The 21,084-nt window shown below is 38.6% G+C and overlaps 2 protein-coding genes across 5 annotated transcripts; one reads left to right on the top strand and one right to left on the bottom strand.

Moving 5' to 3' along the window:
* Nucleotides 1-86: 86 nt before the first annotated feature.
* susd5 (sushi domain containing 5) lies at nucleotides 87-10,925 on the bottom strand. Of its 3 annotated transcripts, none has more exons than XM_057354213.1 (5): nucleotides 10,853-10,925; nucleotides 7,507-7,693; nucleotides 6,051-6,160; nucleotides 4,551-4,739; nucleotides 87-4,411 (listed from the first exon to the last, which is right to left on the bottom strand). In XM_057354213.1, the coding sequence occupies exons 1-5, from the start codon at nucleotides 10,890-10,892 to the stop codon at nucleotides 2,976-2,978; spliced, it is 1,962 nt and encodes a 653-aa protein (XP_057210196.1). In that variant the 5' UTR covers nucleotides 10,893-10,925; the 3' UTR covers nucleotides 87-2,975. The 3 variants fall into 3 exon arrangements, with proteins under 3 accessions (XP_057210196.1, XP_057210194.1, XP_057210195.1); XM_057354211.1 differs by lacking the exon at nucleotides 10,853-10,925 and adding an exon at nucleotides 9,084-10,290 and having other exon boundaries at nucleotides 7,507-7,705; XM_057354212.1 differs by lacking the exon at nucleotides 10,853-10,925 and adding an exon at nucleotides 9,084-10,290.
* Nucleotides 10,926-10,939: 14 nt separating this feature from the next.
* fbxl2 (F-box and leucine-rich repeat protein 2) lies at nucleotides 10,940-20,470 on the top strand. 2 transcript variants are annotated; one of them, XM_057354215.1, is made up of 14 exons: nucleotides 10,941-11,254; nucleotides 12,799-12,860; nucleotides 13,029-13,083; nucleotides 13,186-13,260; nucleotides 13,572-13,666; nucleotides 14,272-14,436; nucleotides 15,151-15,277; nucleotides 15,363-15,437; nucleotides 16,525-16,655; nucleotides 16,738-16,798; nucleotides 16,916-16,960; nucleotides 17,906-17,962; nucleotides 18,121-18,333; nucleotides 18,696-20,470. In XM_057354215.1, the coding sequence occupies exons 1-14, from the start codon at nucleotides 11,225-11,227 to the stop codon at nucleotides 18,801-18,803; spliced, it is 1,299 nt and encodes a 432-aa protein (XP_057210198.1). In that variant the 5' UTR covers nucleotides 10,941-11,224; the 3' UTR covers nucleotides 18,804-20,470. The 2 variants fall into 2 exon arrangements, with proteins under 2 accessions (XP_057210200.1, XP_057210198.1); XM_057354217.1 differs by lacking the exon at nucleotides 15,363-15,437 and having other exon boundaries at nucleotides 10,940-11,254.
* The last annotated feature ends 614 nt before the right edge of the window (nucleotides 20,471-21,084 follow it).

Raw genomic sequence — 21,084 nt, 5'->3', positions numbered from 1 at the left:
GTCATGTAAAAGAACAACAAAGATTATTTTCTGGACTAAGTTAAGTCATTTGGGCAGAACTGATAGAAACACTGACAATGTTTTATTCCAATGATTGATTATTACTTTAAGTAAATAAATAATGTGGATAAAGACCAAACAAAAAAATCATAATGGGATAAATGGGATTGTCAAACTTATTTTTCAAACACATAAAACTCATCAGTAAGTTTGAAACATGTTGACTAAATGTAATAGTAAAAAAACTAAACACTGTATCTTATGCAAAACATGTTTACATTTTAAGAGCGAATGTGGAAACACATACTTTTTATCCAACTTCCCTCCACCTCCAGAACTCCCCTCCCACCACCACCCTTTTCTCTGTGGGTTTTTCCTACTCTGGTGTGATAAACTGCACAGATACTCCATGTTCAAACACATTTAAACAAGCCTCTGTTCTCCCGCTGTGTGAGTGTTTGTATGCAGGAGTGATACTGAGCCTTTAGTTTTTCTGTCAGAAATGAAAAGACATGAAGCAATAAATCAGGCCATCCATTTTTGACTCCTCTCTCTCTCTCTCTCTCTTGTAAAATTATGTTTAGTGGCCTCACAGACCGGCCTACACACATATGAAGACACCTAAAATACTATGTGTTTGCAGTCGAATTTTTTTTTGCCTGTTTTAGCTCCCACCACACTGTTGACACCAAGTAATAGTAAAGCTGACATTTCTTCCCCCAGAGTAATTTATTTGTTAATGTTCAGTTAGTTTTCCACAACTTTGTTTAGTCAAGATACCTTCATATAACATCTAACAGACATCGCTACAGTGTAATGTGTGATATTACCAAGAAGTTTTAACATCTAAAGGAAAAAAACATCACAAAGATTTCATACGCTCATTCAGAGAAAACTCCATGTCACAACAAAATTTACAGTTCAGAAAATCAGCGCGAATATGATGATCAAGAGCAAATAAAACATCCAATGGCCACAAACAAACCACACTATGTGACCAATCATTTAAGGTATGCATCTTTCGCTCTCAAATCTTTACATACAAAAAATTCTAGATTGATATTAAAGCAACGACCTGCACAGAACACCTACAGATTGTAAGTCTAAAGTCTGATGTTTGAACATTCTTTGTATTCAAATAAGATGCACAAAGACAGGATGCAAATGCTATATAATTTAGAGGACTATCACTGTTTTATATGTTTTATAAGTCATTCTAACATCTCTACTAAACAGAGAGGTATGACAAAGGATTCATAGAAATTATATTCTATAATAAAAACAAGTTATTACAATATCAGCTGTACAGTTCTTGAAAACATGATTCCATGAAAAGATCTTAAAAATGAATTCACCCTAGGTAACAAACAACATGCAGACATATAGTAAGATGTTGATTTTGTATAAGTAAAAAAAATCATTGAAGTATATTTGCATATGACCCAGCAAATTTGGGGAAGAAAGCTTAGTGTTTTACTCTACATAGCCTACTCATTCTTTTATCCTTGAATCAATTAACAATGTAAAACACTGTTGATGTTTTGTATACTGTCACTATACTTCACCGCACCTTGAGAACTAAAATCACAATAGAAACCAAAACCATTAAACCAAAAACATTAGCGTGCCATTATTTCTTTGACATCGGCTCTGTGACAATTACAATAGTAGTGTTTTATTTAAATTCGCTAGTTCTAAAATAACGTATTTATATTTATAATACACACATTATATAAATATGCCTGATAAGTGCATGTAGCCGGAGGTGATAAATGAATGAAAATTTTATACAACATTGAGGGGCAAAAAGATTTGTTTTAAAACATCAATGACACATTTTAGATTATACACCTTTTCAGTAACAGAACAGATAATAAACCTAAATAAAATAGTTCTGTTTAATTTTTGCTTAAGCGAGGAAGCACATTCTATAAACGGAGAAATAAGCTTAACATAAAAAACTATAATACTGGCATTAAAATAAAGAATATAAAGAAAATATTAATTTATGGCATTTTTCTTTTCTTACTTAATTGTTCACATATCCCTTAATCGGATAATATTTCAATGTTTTCATGAGCACCAGGAGAAACTGAACTTACTTAAATGAATAAAAGCTTATATAAGCTGACAGCCAATCAGAATTCACCCTCAATTCCTCTCACCAGAGTGTCTCACCTATTTGTGAGTTTGAAACGTTTAACAGCAGTCAGCTCATCCTCAAGAAAGTGAACTTATTTATAGGGGGACAAACAAATACTCATTGTATTCTAAATTTAGAGAAGCAAGCTATTTATTCTACAAGTTCTGGGCCGATATGTACTGAAACCAACCAGAATTCACCCCCAGTTCCTCTGGCAAGAATGTCTCACCTGTCCGTGAGTGGGAAACTTTCAACAGCATGCACAGAATGCTAAGTTCAATCACAATCTTTTCACTCACTCTTTCTTTCTTTGTCTCTCTCTCACACACATATACGAGATAAAAATAAAAAACCTATAAACACACTCATGCACCAGCCAATGCAGTCCATCAAAAGTCAGACACAAAAATACAGGGTTATTTTCGACGCATGTTTGGGTCAAATAGTGACAAAACCAACAGTTGGGTTATAAATTAACATGGTTGTGACAACTCAAATTCTGGGTTGTTTCATCCCATGGTTAAGTCAAATATGGAGATTTCTTAGGTTAAGTTAACCCAACAGTTGGATTCATCCCCTGGTTAAAAATAAACCAACGTATTAAAAGTGTAAATCCGTGACAATTCATCAACAACACAATACAAAAAATATAAAGACCAAGAAAACCGGACGAATTTACCTAAACTAGCATTACGCCACCCTATTCAATGGATTTTCGTGAGCTCTGGGACGTTCTTTGTGTTAGTGTGAAAGTGGACAGCAATGTTCACACATTAATGGCTTTGTACTGATGCTCGTGTAAGCTGTGGGTTCGCAAGGGTGCGTGTGGCTGTTACACAGTCTGCTGTAATTCAATACACTGCGTTTGCCTGTTAGTTCCATTGAGTTGGTAGTGGGAGCTCTTTTGTTGCCTTTTTTTGTAACACCACACCCCCAAGACCACGCCCACCACCGCTGCTGCTATGCCAACGATAATGGCAGCGACCATTGGCCCACGGCCCGATGCGCGGCAGGGGTCTTCTGCACAAGCACTCTCCCCAGCTCCTTCCTGGGGGTCCGGGCTGAGATCTCCATCTCTTTCTATCTCACTCTGAACATGGGGGATATCAGCTGTGCCGTGATCAGGAACATGCTCTAGGAAGTGATCATTGTCATTGGTTTCCCACATGATAGGTGTAGTCATGTCGGTAAAAACAGGCGTACTGTCCAAATGGACCATCCCAGAGGGCGTGGCTTTGTGCTCGGGGCCCAGCCCCTGTTGGCTGGTGCTCACGTTTTCTGGAGCGTAAGATGGTGTGTACATCATGGGCCGCTTGTGTAACGCAACATCATCTGCGCTTGTTGTTGTAAGAGTAACAAAAGTGGTAGGTTTCATGTACACAGCATTGGGCGTCCCAGTAACATCATCCCACTCCAGCTCTGCCTCAGATTCTGTTTTCGTTGGTACCTTTGGTGTCTTTTTCTCCAGTTCATCTTCTGTAAATTCCTCAGAATAGGTTACCACTGGATCATCCTTCACTCCAACAGGCTTTTCATCTCTGGTTGTCCCTCCTCCAACGTTATCTTCTCCTTTCACGTGAATGACTACCTCATACTTCACGTCCTCAGGATGGTTGGTTACTTCAATGTGTTCCTCCACTGAGCTGTCAATCAAACCCCCAGTCTCCACAGAGCTTTTTGTTGCATCCTCAAACACCTCAAGGTCTGTGCGCCCAGTGACAGTTTCCACATCTACTCCGTGTTCCAGCTCCGCCTTCCCTGTGGACAGACCCCCTTTATCTCCCCCTTGGGAAACAGGGTATCCGTCTAGCCAGGAATCCTCTGTGCTTCCAACACTGGGACTGGTAGGTTCTTCAGTAGGTGAATCTGTCGCGTGATCATAAACAGAGTCATATTCCTCTGTGATCACTTCTGATTGGTGGGAAATTTTGTCGGTCATGTGACTCTGGTCTTCAACAGGGATTTTAACAGAGGAGTCTGTGGTTATATGTGGATGCTCCTCTCGGTCCTGGAAGGCCTCTGAAGGAAACCAAAACATGTGTTTCTGACTGAGCTGAGACACTGGAGGTTTGGTTGCTAAAACTGTATCGTCTTCATTTGCCTCCGACATGACAGTCGGCTCACGTTCTGGCTCAGAACTGGGTTCATCTATTTCATGATCAATGGTTCCTCCTGGAGTGAAGGAAACTTGATGCACCTCCCTTGGATTCTCAAAGAGATGGCCATCGGTGAACTTATCCTCGTAGTCGATGTGGCCTTTAGGATCATCTGCAACAAATAAAACATCAAGGCTCAGACAGGCACACCCAAAAATAAAAAATAAACCTTTGAACCGCAAGGCTTATGTGTCTCTTTTCCCACGTTCAAGCTCTCGTGATTTGCAATGTTATTTGGATCATTGGTTTACCTTTGAGACAATGTTGCACCAGGCCGTACCATTCTCCACAGCTATCACAAAACAGGCTGAATGCTGTCTGTCCATCGGGCAGTTTGTATTCTTGGTTACAGGCATACAGGAGTTCATCACCCAGGTCTAACCCAGTTTTCCCCTGCAGATGTGAATTTGGAAATGAAGGTGGTTGTCCACATGGAGCATCTAACGGGTGGAGGGGAGGAGGAACAGTGTTAGTCATAGAGGTGAAGAGTGTCCTAAAATAAAGATTTCATAAAGAAATTTCATAAAGAGGTTTTGCCTTTGCTTTTAATATTACTGTGTGGAAAGTCAGACCAAAAATAAATTACACAGAATTTAGATACTTTAGATATCAAATTAACCAATAATGTAATTGACCAATAACTCTATCATGCTTATTGACTAAACGTCTCATATTTTTAAATTATACAGCCATGGAAAACATTAAAGGCCCAATGTGTAATTTTTTAGGGGCTCTATTGACAGAAATGTAATATAATATACTGTACATAACTGTCTTCAGAGGTGTGTAAAGACAAAGACAAACTGCTCTACAGAGCATGTTTCGTAACTAATGTTATCTCCTTCAGCGAACAAGTGAAAACGCAACGTCGTCTTAGTTCTGTGTCAGCCACCATAGTGCTTGGAAAGGGAGGGGTGTGGAGTGAGCTGTTGGTTGCAATTCACAAACTTACCTTTAAGAAATCCCTCCTAAATTATTTACAGTTTTTCTAAATTTACTATAGGTAAATGTGTTTAAGTAAAATGATCATTTTTGTTTCATTCTGTAAACTATAGATAACATTTCTACCAAATGAAAATGTTCCAAATGTTTTTTTATTTTACTTTTTGGTAGAAGATAGAAACAGGATGAACTGGTTAAAATATAAAAAAGGATGCAATGTTTGCAGATCTTGAATACTGCAAAGAAAACAAAAAGTTCATAAGCATGTTTAAACAACACAATACTAATGTTTATATATACAGTATATTAACATTTAAAAATGGAAATGATTAATGAAGTCTTATTTTTCACATATTTCATGAGTATTTGAATTCTTTCAAATTGCTGTTGGGTGACTTTATGTCATTCCTTTATGAGTCTTTTTTTCTTAAAAAAGATTTAAATTTGATGTTTTTGTCATCAGTTCAGTCATCAACAATCTTAAAGACAATAAGTTTACAATTAATACCATTAATGTGCATACCATGAAAATGTTCACACACAAAGAGCTTACTACCACTTTGAATATACATGATTACAAGTTTAGACAATTTAAGGTAAGTTTCGTAATTACATTGTACTGAGAAAAACTGCAGCAATGTATTCTGTTTTACATATTTCCTTTCTATAATAATTACATCACCCTACTTCTGGTAGTACTATCTGTATGTATGTCAAGCTGCTTTGCAACAATGTAAAGCTGTGAAAACAGAAATAAAAAAATGAAAATGGCAAAAAAACAGCCTTTCTTTGAGTGATTTTAAACTGACCGCTATCTTTCACACAGAACACGCCCAGTCGTTCAATGTCCCTGGTTACATTCTCCAACTGGACGTCAACTGGCCGCAGAGTCCCCTGGACACTACTGCACACTGTGGTCCTGAAATCACACATTAATGTGTTGGAACTTAATTAGAGGAATTCTTTACCTCATTTCTACACAGCAAAAGAGTGACATCATTGTTACATTTTGCTTATATAGGCAGATAATGCTCTATAAACATGCACACACACTTCATGTGTATATCCCTATCGCACTGTTAATGTTCCCAGTGTTTATATAAATTTACCTCACAGGTCTGTTTTCTATTATACAGTATTTGTCAAAGATTGTGTCTTCAAGTGTGTTTAATTATCATTATCAGTTATTATTTATATACTTATTAACTGAATTGACTGTCTGAACTAGGGTGATTAAAAAACGAATTTTATCTAATGATATTAAAAAAGAGACTTTTACATGTCAAGCTGATCATATACTGTTATCCACAAGCACAAATGTGTCTGTTTTGTTGCAGATCTTTCATAGACATTCCTCCAAATGTTTCTCAAAGAAGGTAAGTTGCCTACCTCACCTTTTAACACTCCGCTTTGAAGTCTTAATCAGAATTATGAGTGTGCGGGTTTGGGAGCCAAGAGGTTTGGGCTCTCTTGGGAGAGTGTTAAGTTACTAGGGAACACCCAATGTCAAAGTTTTAAGCCGAAGCAGTTTTCTTCAGGTTGGATTGCATGGAGAAGTCCATGTTTATGTGATTTATGACATAATCATCTCCAGGAAATCCATGTATAATCTATATGTTATTCTGAAGGGAAGACCACTCCCTTTTTATACCTCGCAGATGTAAATGATATTCAACAATAGTCTGTGCTCGTCATACATGCATAAATTCACACTTCATCACAGCAGAATGATTTTTGGAGGCCTATTAGGCAGAATGATAAAATACTTTTAAAGTTTACACAAGACAAACTCTTTATGAATTACTACAAAATTACATGTATGAAATATAAAGCAATATGTTTTATTTTCGTTTGGTTTTACCACTGGATATATTCCATTTAACACAGAATTGATTGTTTTGGATCACATTCTGAATGTGATAATTATTTTGAGATTTGCGCTCAGTAGTAAAGAACTACATCAAAGAAAAGGAGCAGGACAGAAAATGAACCGTGGGAAGGTGCTGATGTGTTCTCTCACACCAGCTCGGGTCCATTTTCTCTCAGGGCCTGAGGTGCAAATAGAAATGTTCTACCTGAATTCGCAGGTAGAATTCTGTCTGTCTTTCAATCGCACACAAACACCGATATACACACATACACAAGCACGAGCTACATCTCATTATCATGTTTAAAAATGCACACTGACCATTCACAACAATGACACTTTGACCGACAGGATAAGCCAAAGTTTAATTCAGTTCTTCATGTAATGAAAGTTCTCACCCTATGCCTGGACCAGAAAGCCAACCACGCGAGCAGGCTGAGAAGGCACATTCCAACACTGCATGATGCAGGTCCGCCCCCGATGCCACCTGGGCCCCTTGAGCGATACAGGCATTAGCTGCTGCCTCGAACCCTGCCTCTTGTCCACCTTTTGAACCATTCTCCAAATCCAGAAAGAACACATGTCCTATTGAGGAGACTGATACAGTATTATTCCAAAAATGCATATTTTGCATTACATTAGTGAAACACAGCATTACCAGAGAGACACTGCATCAAACAGAGAGAAGGACATCAGAAAAGAATGCAAGGAAATAACCACAGCTAGATAGTATCCACAACTAGTATGAATGGTATGAATTACAACACCAAAAGTTTGTATTCCAAAAGGCATAAATTTGGCATTTATCAGGTCATAATCTGTCAACAGGGTCAAGTGAGGCCAGTTACTGCAGGACTGGCTTAAGCATTTGGGACGATGGGGGTGTGAACACGACAGAGAGTTGAGCAAAAAACATATAGATAAAAGAAAAAAACGTATAGAGGAACAAAGATCAGCTTCAAACAGGCTCCATGTGTACAGGTGGCAATGTTAATCCACGCCCACATACAAACCCCAGTCTTGTTCAATACATCATAGCTTGTCACCGTTTCACACAAAGATACTAAAACAGCAGTTTGAGTCAATTCCTTGTTGTAAAATTTTGTAAATTGTAAAGCCTCTGAAACAGAGCTCACACGCAGCCTACAGATACGTCAATCTGCATCACTGTAACTGTGTCAGAGGAAAGCAATGCAGTTTCATATACAGAGCTGTCAGTTATCACTAACCGTGGCTCCAGAAAAGATTAAGGGTTAGTGCACCAGACATGCATTGTACGTTTTTTTAAGAGCTTTTTTAGCCTTTAGTAATGTAGCCTAATGCAAAATTGCTTTCTATTATCCCTAAACAATCTATTATCTAAACCTACATATTAATTTACATCATTGTTTGGGATAAATTGAATCTTGAACACATAAAGCTAGCAGGTTGGTGTAAATGAGGTAAATCTATCTGAGTCATAGAATTCAGTAGGGCATGTGACTAATCAAACCCATTAACCCACCACAAACAACCTGTCATTTATCAATTCTTTGTTACAAATTCATTAGTGTCACACTGATGAGTCTGTTACGCTGATGTGAAGATATCATAGCTTTGTGGTGGATGAATATAAAATTCATAAAAAGAGATTTTAAGTAATATTTAAGGTATCTAAAAAATGAGTAAAAGAGTGCAAGAGAGCAATGTGTAATAATTCTTAAGAAATGCTAGCAAGAACTCCATTCATTAACATTCCATAGTCGAAATAAGGATTTTACTTTGTCATCTATTCTATTCATCACTACAGCAGCCTTCACATTTAAACACATACACATCAAAAGCAAATATCACATACATACACATACATTCACAACACTCTCAAGACTTAAGAAACCTGGACGCACGCAAGGGCATCCATTCATCACCTCGCCTATGTGTATTGCAGAGGCGCGTGAAACAAATTACCGCACCCAAACCATCAAGAGAAACCCACCGTCTGCGCGAGAGTGACCGACTGTTAAGCAAGCCAAGCATCCCAGAAACGACAGGAGCCCCAGCTGTCGGTTACGCGGTCGCCTCATCCTGTAAGGTTGAACGTTCAGGAGGAAAACTTTTCCAAACTTAATAGGAGAGGTGAATTGTCCAATTTATTTGCGCACCCCCAAATAATAGGTCCGAATGTTTCGATGACCCAGAGAAAAGAACTAATAGGCGCAGTGGCAGAGGTGCAAGGGGAGGTTTATCTGACCAAGAAGTACATTACAGAGCTGCTGGTGTGCTCGTGCGAAAACTCGCACGGCGTTGTCAGTAAATACGTCATGACTCAGAACCTGTGCAGTGCCGCATGAGAACAGAGGCGCTAAGCACTGGGATTGTTCCAGTGCCTTGGGGAGTCGGGCGCATAATGGTTTGTGCTTCCTTGGCACGGAGAAAGTTTGCCACCGTGTAATGCGTTTTTTCTTTTCGGGAGTCTTAATTTTGGTGCGTGTTGTCACCATAGCGCGCCTGGCTGCGTTTCAGTTCAGAACGAGCGGGACAAAACCAACTGTGCCTGAAAGGGATCCAGTTAAATTCTTGGGGCCAACCTCAAGACACGATAACTTTGATGAAGCTGCCCAATATGGGCGCTATTGGACGCTATGAGAGGGAGAGCATAAAAGGTGTCTTTGCCCCCCACCACCACCCACAAACCCCGACTCACATTCATACGATTGTAAAGGCTTTTTATGCGTATGTCTGTGCTGGAGAAAGACAGAAAGACAGCGAGTTTGAATTAGCAAGTTTGCTGATCAGCTTTTAATGTTTTTTACTTGAGTTAGAGCCCCTAAATTCCTTGGCTTATTATTCAATCAAGGCTTAAGCGAAACAATTTCATTTTAGGAGCGCGCGCACGTACACGCGCACACACACATGTCTGGTTTACTATCTCCGTGGGGACAGTCCATAGGCGTAATGTTTTTTATACTGTACAAACTGTATATTCTATCCCCTAACCCTACCCCTAAACCTAAAGATCGTAGAACACATTTTGCATTTTTAGATTTTTTAAAAATATTGTTCTGTACAATTTATTAGCTTTTTTGCCCATGGGGACCTCAATTTTGGTCCCCACGGTGACACGAGTCCCCATGTGTTGGTGTGCGTTCAGGTTTAGGTCCCCACCGGGATATACAAACATGAACACACACCCACGCACGCACACACACACACACACATAAAATTAAGTACATAAAGCCTCTTAAAAATAGGCTAGCTCACTGCACACGTCATTTCCTGATAGAATAATGACTGTTAGTGGAACATATTTAAGGAACATTCACTGAAAATGATAAAAGACCAATTTAGCTCTAGCCAACTCTCTTTCGCCCTCTGCTGTTGTACAGCTACAAGGCAAAAACAAAAATAGAGGTGAATAATTTCCCTTAAATATTCCCGAAACGCACTTAATAAATTACACTTCACATTCAGCTGCCTGACTGTGCAGTCGGAGCAATGGAAAATGAATGAGAATGTGTTACGATATTATGTCGACGGTATTTATTGCAAAATAATATTCTATGAAGTGGCCGCAGTTTCTGTTCTCTGAATGAAAATACTTCAATCTCCCCCAATTTGCATTAACCACGATGACGACACATCTATGCAACCCAACGCACCGACATAATCAAAACAAATCACATCAACGTCACGACAGTCTTTTGAACCCCTTTGGTGCATAGCGTGCACAATTCCAAGATTTCCTAAAACATACTTGCCACACACCTATTAAATTGTATTGGTGTCGGTTAATGATTAAACACATTTACCAAGCAGGAATTCGTGCACCCGAGCGGAAATGTAGTCAGAGTGGCAGCTCGGGAGGCGGAAGTGAGGTTAGAGCAGCAATCTGCTGCTCCGTCCGTCCATGTTATTATTGTTATTTTGGCAGTGTGATGGTTCACAGCGGAGCGCACGGACGGCGGCCAGCCCGGGATTTCTCCGGTTACCAACACGGTCGTGAACGGCTAGCAGGCCACGCGTTTCACCTGCGTTTCAGTCCCGTGGTAGTTTGATCGCCGACGTTGACAAAACGCGCATACGTTGCTGTGCGCAGCGCTCGCCTCGGACTGTCTTATTATTGACACCGCAACAGACATGAACGGCATCACCAAGAGCAGATTTGAGGTAACTCGCACCGAATAAACCACGGACATGGCTGTTAAACTCAAACACTTTGCTCGAAGAAACGAAATCGGGCGGTGGCAGGCTGTCTGGGCGATGATAACAGTGTGTTTAAGCGTATGTTTGTGTGTGTGTGTGTGTGTGTGTGTGTGTGTGTGTGTGTTGGACGCGCGTGTCCGCGCGTGTATGTGTGCAAGGCACTGTGTGTTTTGGACTCTATTTTTACGTGCCGTGTTTAGGCTTTTGTTCGTCAAGGGTAATCCCGTCCTAACACAACGGCACCAGCTGACCGTGTCAGCAACGGGCGCTGCGCCTGAATCTGTTTAAAAAGCTGGAGTTGGCTGCTGTTATTATCGGAGTTATATCAAGCTGATAGACTGGCTTACGTGCCCTGAATGCAAGGGCTTGACAATATGTCACAAAACAGCAGAATTGTCTAAGACATTGTTTTTCTTAGTCACTGCCACCGACAGCTCCTGTTAGCCCTTTGAGTGTTATGTAAATTAGTACGTTACCATGAGTTGTGCCAGCTACGATTTTGCCAAAGGTGGGTTTCTGTATCAACAGTCCTGTCAAACAACCTAAACCATAACTGAACCCCTTATCACAACTACCTCATGAAATTATAGGGAAATAATAGTTTCATGAGAACGACATGCAATGCCCCTAAACCAAAGTCTGCGTTCTGATTGGTTGATAGAGACAATGTTCCAGGACCAACAATGATGTTTATGCAGAAACATGTTTTACAAGTGAAACAACTTTGATTGTGTGTAAAGATCAAACGGGTGTTATAAGAGGTTGATAAAATGCATGTCTTTTAGGGATGCATGATAAATTATTGGCCATATCGGTATCGGCCAAAAAATTGTCATTTTTTATGTTATCGGTATCGGCCGTTAATTAAAATTTGGCCGATATATTATAACTAATAAATCATTTATCATTTCCTCTGGTTAAACTTCTTCAGCTGCACGCTGCTTACAGTTAAAATACAGTACAGTGCTGTCTTTCTGTCGTGATCATTCACTTACTGCTATTAGCAAAACATTGTTGATGTAGGTACAGTACATAGATACAGTATTTATGAATGTGTGAATTATAGGAACAAACGCATATTGTTTGAATCAGACTGCTGTCTGAATGCTTTCTGTCTTGAGACCTGTTAGACATGTGGCTATTAAGAAAATTTTTCTGGATTGCTCTGGAAGAACATCTATAATTTGTTTATTAAATAAAAAATATACCAGAAAAGTGTGACGGCTAAAGAATCTTTAACTAGTGTTAAGTAGGCTTACATGATTTTCAGGGGGAAAAAGTGAACTAATGGTAACCTTGTTTTCTGCAGTCAATGTTTTCAAATAAAAGCAGTTGTCCACTTTTTGCCTTTTGTTTCAGTCTTATGGAATTTTATATTTATATTTAGATACTGTATATCGGCCAATATATCGGTTATCGGCTTCCAATGTTAAAGAATTATCGTTATTGTATCGGCCAAAATGTACATATCGGTGCATCCCTAATGTCTTTGCTTTCATATTGTCCAGGTGTTCTCAAACAGTGATGAGGCTCTTATCAACAAAAAACTTCCAAAAGAGCTTCTGCTCAGGTGAGCTAAACACATTGAATGTGGTCAGCAACAATTACAACATTTATTGCAAATGACAGACAATCTATCTATCTATCTATCTATCTATCTATCTATCTATCTATCTATCTATCTATCTATCTATCTATCTATCTATCTATCTATCTATCTATCTATCTATCATTTTAGGATTTTTTCCTACCTGGATGTAGTTACTTTGTGTAGGTGTGCTCAAGTATCCAAGGTAGGTTCTTCTTCTCATTTAGTTATAATTTAACAACATGGTAATTATGAAGAAAAAGTTAGTTTGCTAACGCTACTTTCTCATTACCACTTTGCACAACAGGCATGGAATGTTCTTGCTTTAGATGGGAGCAACTGGCAGAAGATTGATCTGTTCAATTTTCAGACAGATATTGAGGTGAAAATGATCTCTGTGATGATGTACTGTAGTGTATGTGTTCTGTAATGTTTCTGTTTGTCGGTGAGATTCTGTGTGCAGACTCATCTTGTGCGTTATCGCATTATGGCCCCTGTCTTATTATTTCATGTGAAATTTGTTTACATGTGCTGTAAATTGTTCATGTCTGTGGGCGTTCTGCATGTGGGATTAACACTGGGTCAGTAGGCTTTTCTACTGAATCCATAGACTGTAACGTCATCCCTGATCCTCTGTGTCTGGACTCTCTCTCCCGCTCTCGCTCTCTCTCTCGTTATCTCTCTCTCCCGTAGGGCCGTGTGGTGGAAAACATCTCAAAGCGATGTGGAGGTTTTTTAAGGCAGCTGAGTCTAAGGGGCTGCCTCAGTGTAGGAGATGCCTCCATGAAGTAAGTCAACAAAGATTTCAAAGCATGAATTGTTGAATGGTTAGTTTATGAAACAGTTATCAAGGTATAAAATGGTATTTGAGTGTTATTTCGATGTAATACATTAAAGGGACAGTTCACACAAAAAAATTTTTTTGTCATTATTTACTCACCCTCAAGTTGTTCCAAATCTGTACATTTCTTTGTTCTGATGAAAGATATTTGGAAGAATTCTTGTAACCAAACAGTTCTTGGCCACCATTGACTACCATAGTAGGAAAAATTTCAATGGTGGTCAAAAGTGCCCCGAACAGTTTGCTTTCCTACATTCTTCAAAATATCTTCTTTTGTGTTCAACAGAGCAAAGAAATTAATAAGGCAAATTTTCCTACTATGGTAGTCAGTGGTGGCCAAGATCTGTTTGGATACAAGCATTCTTCCAAATATCTTTCTCTGTGTTCATCAGAACAAAGACATTTTTACACAACTTGAGGGTGAGTAAATGATGATGGAATTTTCATTTTTGGTTGAACTGTTCCTCTAAGAATCATAGATACTTTTGTTTTTGTTGCTATTTTTCCCGTTTTTGTATTTAGTGTTATTGACAAATGTTATTTGATTGACAGGACTTTTGCTCAGAACTGTCGCAACATTGAACAGCTGAACCTCAACGGCTGCACCAAGATCACGGATTCCACATGCATCAGCCTTAGCAAGTTCTGCTCTAAACTCCGCCACCTTGACCTGACCTCCTGCGTGTCCATCACCAATCATGCACTTAAGGCCTTAAGGTAAAGGGCAGTTATGAGAACCGGTTTATTACTGTTTCAATGTTTGGGTTAATGCAAAATCACTTAATTTAATGACTTTGTTTGGCTTTTACTAAAGCTTTTATAATTCCTAGTTTTTAAATGAATATTAAATGCATGCACACTCTGTATAAGTCTGGTTTTATTGCTGTCAAGAGGGTGATTTTGTTAATAGTTAAAAAGGTGCCTTCACCTTTTTTCCTGGAGTTATTGTAGATTATAATGCTTAAGCCTGTGAAACGGGAAATTCTGAGGAACAATTATTAACTCATTGTTAGATGTTTCAGATCCTGTTCCCACAACTTAAAAGAACCATGTCATGGTCTGGATTTCAAATGGATGACCAAAAATTTAAAACCGTCTTATCTTAGGTTTTCGCTTAGTCAGTTTACACTGGTAATGATTGTAGTCTAATGATTTTTAAATTAATTTTAATTCCGTTAATGCATCCTTGTAATAATTAATTTATCCCAATAACAGACAAGTTCAGCCTAGTGTTACACTGTAAATATGTGATTTTAATGGTGTGCAGACGTTTTATAGTATAACAGGATAAGAAAAAGTTTGCTTTTTGTTTGTTATACTTTGAACTTTCTGTTGATCTGATTATTCTTTTTTTGTTGTTCTAAATAAACTAAATTTTCTGGCTTTTAATTGTTTTTTAAGTGTTTTTAAATGGTTCTGTCTGTGTGCTAGTGAGGGCTGCCGCATGTTGGAGAATCTGAACCTTTCTTGGTGTGATCAGATCACGAGCGATGGCATCGAGGCTCTTAGTCGTGGCTGCACAGGTGTCAGAGCTCTGTTTCTGAGAGGCTGCACACAGGTACATAAACACAAACACTTACTGCAACTTTATAGTGGTGAGTGACTGAGCAATGATGATGTCACATGATAATGTGTCATTTCAGCTTGATGATGCAGCACTTAAGCACCTTCAAAAGCACTGTCCCGAACTCATGACAATCAACATGCAATCGTGCACAGTAAGGCTTTGACCGAGTTTAAAATTTTGCTTGTTTTATAATGTGGCATAAGCAAATGTACATTATAGGCAGGAATAATTAACCTTTTAATTTAATTCAGTTATGAGTTGAAGAGTCATGATTCAGTTAAGAACAATTCTCAAAGCATCGATTGTAGGTTAAAGGGATACTTTACTAGCAAATCAAAATTTCCCCATGTTTTACTCACCCTCAAGGCATCCTAACTGAATATGGTTTTCTTCTTGAAGAATAATGCAGTTGGAGTTGTAATACCACATATCATTTTACCTCCAAACGGTAGAATGGGAGTTAATGGGTGTTGACTTTTTCAAGCTCCAAAAAGTGCATCCATCGATCAAAGAACTGCTCGACACGGCTCCGTGGTCTTAACAAAGTCCTTCTGAAGCGAATCGATGCGTTTGTTTAAGAGAAATATCCATATTGACAGCACTATTAACGTTGATGTCTAGCTTCCGTCATCTCTCAAATGCGTGTGAACCAGAGGCTTGTTTTTCCGGCAAATGACGCTATCCTATTGGACGCTATCCTATTGGAACAAAACGATAAATGCACTTCAGCGTTCGTCACCGGAACTTACGACACTCCTGCGTCATGTGCTGGAAAAACAAGCCTCTGGTTCACGTGCATTCGAGAGACGTCAACAGTGCTTTTAATATGGATATTTATCTTAAACAAATGCATCTATTCGCTTCAGAAGACCTTTGATAAGACCACGGAGCCATGTCGAGCAGTTCTTTGATCGATGGATGCACTTCTTGGACCTTCAAAAAGTCGACACCCGTTCACTCCCATTCTTCCGCTTGGAAGCAAAATAATATGTGGTATTATTCTTCAAGAAGAAGACTATATTCAATTAGGATGCCTTGAGAGTGAGTAAAACATGGGGAAATTTTGATTCATGGATGAAGTACTGCTTTAAGGTGGTTTCCTTGCCAGATCGCTGTGTAAATTAGAGCGAATTAGAGCGACCTTAAACTTTGTTGTTCTCTGTCAGCACGCGTCTTGTTTCTTGCGGACGTGCAATAGAGTCTAGATAGTACACTAAGATGGCTTATCCGTCTTGCAGCAAATCACAGACGATGGCTTTGTGAGTTTGTGCCGGGGCTGTCACAAACTGCAGATGGTGTGTGTGTCTGGCTGCAGCAATATCACAGACGCCTCTCTCACCGCCCTCGGCCTCAACTGCCAACAGCTAAAGTAAAGCTTTCTTCCTCTGTACACAGATAAGAGCACGCACACACAGTCAATCATTCATTCACATTGTGTGTTTTGTCTTCAGGATCCTGGAGGCTGCTCGCTGCTCACATGTGACTGATGCTGGTTTCACAGTTCTTGCCAGAGTGAGTAATCACAACAACGAGAAAACATCAACATATGTATTTGGTTTTCTTCGACTTTGGGTTATAAGACATTGTTGATTCTTGTTAGGCTTACACAAACTCTGCCTTCTGTTTTAGAATTGTCATGATTTGGAGAAGATGGATTTAGAGGAATGTATTTTGGTGAGTGTTGTGTAAAATGTTTTGGTTAATGTGATTATGCTTTTAGCTACCAGTTGTACATTGTAGGATTTTATGCTCTTCGTAACAATATTTAGCAATTTTATAGATTTTCACTTAAAATCCTCATCATCAAAAAAGATGATATAAATAACAATATAATTGTGATATTTATGAAATACGCTATGCTATTAGTCAACTTCATCTTTTATTATGTAGTTTATTTCTGTGTGTGTTTTGTTTTTTATCCAGTAAATTACATTCAGAGAGTTTGTAACTGTTGTGGCAAAATGTTAAAGGGAAACATGAATTACTTACCCTCAAGTTGCTCTCAATCTGTATAACATTTTTTGTTCTGATGAACACAAAGAAATATATTTGGATAAAAGTTAGCAACTATCAGTTCTGGGACAGCATTGACTACCATAGTAGGAAAAATTATTGTTGAATATAAAATATATATTTTAATGAATTTGGGATAGCAAACAGTTTTGGGGCACCTTTGACTACCATTGTAATTTTTTTCTACTATGGTAGTCAATTCTGCCAAATTCTGCTATTCTCCAATAGTTGCTAACATTCTTCCAAATATCTTTCCCTGTGTTCAACAGAACAAATAAATTCATAAAGGTATGGAACAACTTGAGGGTAAGTAATTCATGATAGAATTGTCATTTTTTTGGCGGAGTACCCCTTTAAACAGGCGCAAAACCGACAATTTTTTTGATGATTATTTTCCTGTGTGTAATATCAACACAACACCAATTATAACAGTGCGGAATTTTACTGGTCATACTGGTATATTGTGACACCCCTACTTTCGCTAATGCGGTTTAATTTTTGTGCGTTCATTTTCTTTTTTTACTTTGTCTGTTTCCTTGCGAAAGCTAATCTTGGTATGTACAGCATATCTCATTTTAATTACGTGTCTGCGCAACTTTTTTTTAGGTGACTGATAACACTCTGGTTCAACTCTCAATCCACTGCCCTCGGCTGCAGGCGCTGGTAAGTGCCAAGAAGTGCTCGCTTGAAGGAGTGTGGAGGAGTTTTCTACATGCTTATATATGGCTTTCTCTAAAAGAGTTAAAGACTATACTTTTGTTTCCTGGAAACTCACTGTTAGCATTTGTACTTTATTAACTCTACATATGTGTGTGTTGTAGAGCCTGTCTCACTGCGAGTTGATAACAGATGATGGAATCAGACACCTGAGCAGCAGTGTGTGTGGTCAGGACCGTCTGCAGGTCGTAGAGTTGGATAACTGCCCTCTGATCACAGATATCACACTGGAGCACCTCAAGAGTTGCCAACGTCTAGAACGCATAGAGCTGTATGACTGCCAGCAGGTCACTCGCGCGGGCATCAAACGCATCCGGGTGTGTTTAACGCAGTCGCTCGATTATATCACGACTCCCACACGCAGTAATCATATACAGACTAAAATGATTTACATCAATCTGCAAAAATTCCATTAAAATGTACAATAGGCAACCAGGGATTAAATCAGTCTCTTCAGTTTTTATCCAAACCGAACAAGATGAGGAACAGCGCATTTTATTGGTCGCTCGATTTCTATTGTTAAGCCGGGTAGCCACGCCTACACTTTATTCATTATCCCATTCCACATAGCTTTGTGTTGATTTCATACATTCTTACTGGCTGAAATATTTTTGTTTAATTTTCGCTGTTATGATGTCACCTGCTATTTGTCTCATTCCACCTGTATTTTCTCACTTAGGCTCACCTTCCTGAGATCAAAGTTCACGCCTACTTTGCTCCGGTCACACCCCCTCCTTCAGTGCACGGGGGTGGCCAGCGTCTGTGCCGATGCTGTGTCATACTCTGACAGAAGGCGGGGTCTCTGAGCGATGCCGCGGAAAGTCAAGCTGTCAGTCAACCTCTAAACTCCACCCAGCCCCTGCTCCACACTACTGTGAGACTCTGGGTTGTGGCTAAAGGAGACGTCGCTTGATCACTGAGCGGTTGCCTGGCAGCAGGATGTATCTGAACAAGTTACGCAAAATAAATACAATGCAACGTGACTTATAAATGCTACGTACATACGATACAACCTACTGGACATACAAGAAGAAAATCAAGGAGCTACCCTGTAAAATATTTCATATTTGGATATATAGAAAAGAAATATGAGGAAGTACTTAAAGCATGATGGAACTACTGAATAAAGAATGAATCCGCAAAGAACTTCGAGGCACATCCAATGTCGTATGACAACTAAACAGTGTTTACGTCTTGCTCCTCCTCCTCAACCAATAGGAATACATTCTCTCACAACGAGAACCAATAGAAAAACAAGTTTCCTTTGAGGAGATACACTTCCTGATGAATGATCATGTGACTTTCTCAAACCCGGGAGCAGAACGTTTGAGCGTTTTTGTCTGATTTGTGTGTGTGTGTGTGTGTGAGAATGTTTAAATATAGAAAATGAAATATAACACTACAACAAATGAACCCATATTAAACCTGGAGTAAAATGGCTTTTGTTTTTTTTTGTTAGTGCTCGCCTTCATTTTGAGATGGAAAAATAGTTGCATTTAATATGTGAGCGAATGAGGGGAAGAGAGAAGGACTAAGACTGTGCATACGGGATAAAGTCGATTTTGCTCCAGGGTGGAAGGAAAGTAATGTCAGGATTGATGTGAATGTTCAATTTCAAATGATATACATGTACAAAGGGTGGGATACATCAAGAATAGATTCACATTTTAACATTTTGAATGTTTCAGTGCAATATTAAAAGGCCAGACATATGTAACTGTGATATGTGACAAAATTTTGAACACACCTTATTTTTGGCAATAGTCTTTGAATATTCTCTTAGCAATGTCCCTGTTTCTACAGCTAAACCCTGTGTTCTTATTCATATTCACTGCCAACCACGTCATTGAGCTTATAGATCAGATCTCGACATCACTCAAAAATCAACTGTTGTAACTCATAGAGACAAAAATATTGATGCTTTCTAATGCAATCGTGACTGTCAGGTGCATAATACAAGTATTCAACCAGAGGTTTAATGCCAACATTGCATATTTCTTTAAATACGTGTCAAGTCTTGCTATTACATCTACTGAGTGGATCATCTAATTAATGGATGTTTTTATTGGTGCGAGTGCCTTTGATTTTGCAATTTGGGGAAGGGTGGAATTACAGCCACAGAAAAGCTTGACTCAGGGCAGCGGCGTAGTCACTTTTTTCTTGTATTCCCTCTTAAGTTTGTTTAAACCATTGGATAGGAACGTGACTTCATCACTTGCAGTCAATGCATACAGTACATGAGTGATTCCAGTATTCTCAATCATGCACCTTTGGAAGCAATGCTCAAAATGGTAAGTGACTTAAAGTGAAGTTTGTTTAGAATTGTTCTGTAATATTGAATCGGTTCCCTTCTTTCTCTCCCATATTTTTTGACAAAGATGAAAAAAAATATGTCCTTGTGTTCTGGTTGTTAATGTGACATTTCTTTAAATAAAACGTCTGCGCAGTGTCACATTCCGGATTGGCTGGTTCTGGTGTTTTACAATACACTCTTCATTTAATTGTGAATGAATGAATAACATTTTACTACTTGCGCAACAACATCTTCAGGTGTATTATCATGGTAAATATGAAATGTAAAAATATACTCATATTTTCATTGTATAATATAGTAATCAGATATATTATATATTTTAATACATTTAATATATATGTTAATTATATTTTAATTATATGAATCCTATACTAAATCACTATTTAGGCCAATAAATGTGTTACATAGGAAATGTAGTATGCACCGAATACTATCAGAATGTTGACTCCACTGTGCACCTACACACACTTAAAATAATGAATTATATAGGAACATTAATACAAACGCATACTATGCTCCGGAAAATAAATGTAATAATTAAATTTGTACATAATACAAATTAGGGTTTAACATGCAAAGTTCAACTACGCCACGAGGGGGAGATGAAGACAAAGACCAAGGCAACTGGAAGCGCTTATGTTCGTATTGTTTAAAGGTGTTACAACATTCAAAAAGTATAACCTGCGGTTATGAAGTCTAAAATACGTTTTACTATGAAACTCAAAGTGTTTGAAATTTAATTGAATAATTATTT

This window comes from Triplophysa rosa, linkage group LG16, assembly GCF_024868665.1.
Source record: "Triplophysa rosa linkage group LG16, Trosa_1v2, whole genome shotgun sequence".
NCBI classification, from domain to species: domain Eukaryota; kingdom Metazoa; phylum Chordata; class Actinopteri; order Cypriniformes; family Nemacheilidae; genus Triplophysa; species Triplophysa rosa.
This window is presented reverse-complemented; position numbering and strand designations above follow the sequence as displayed.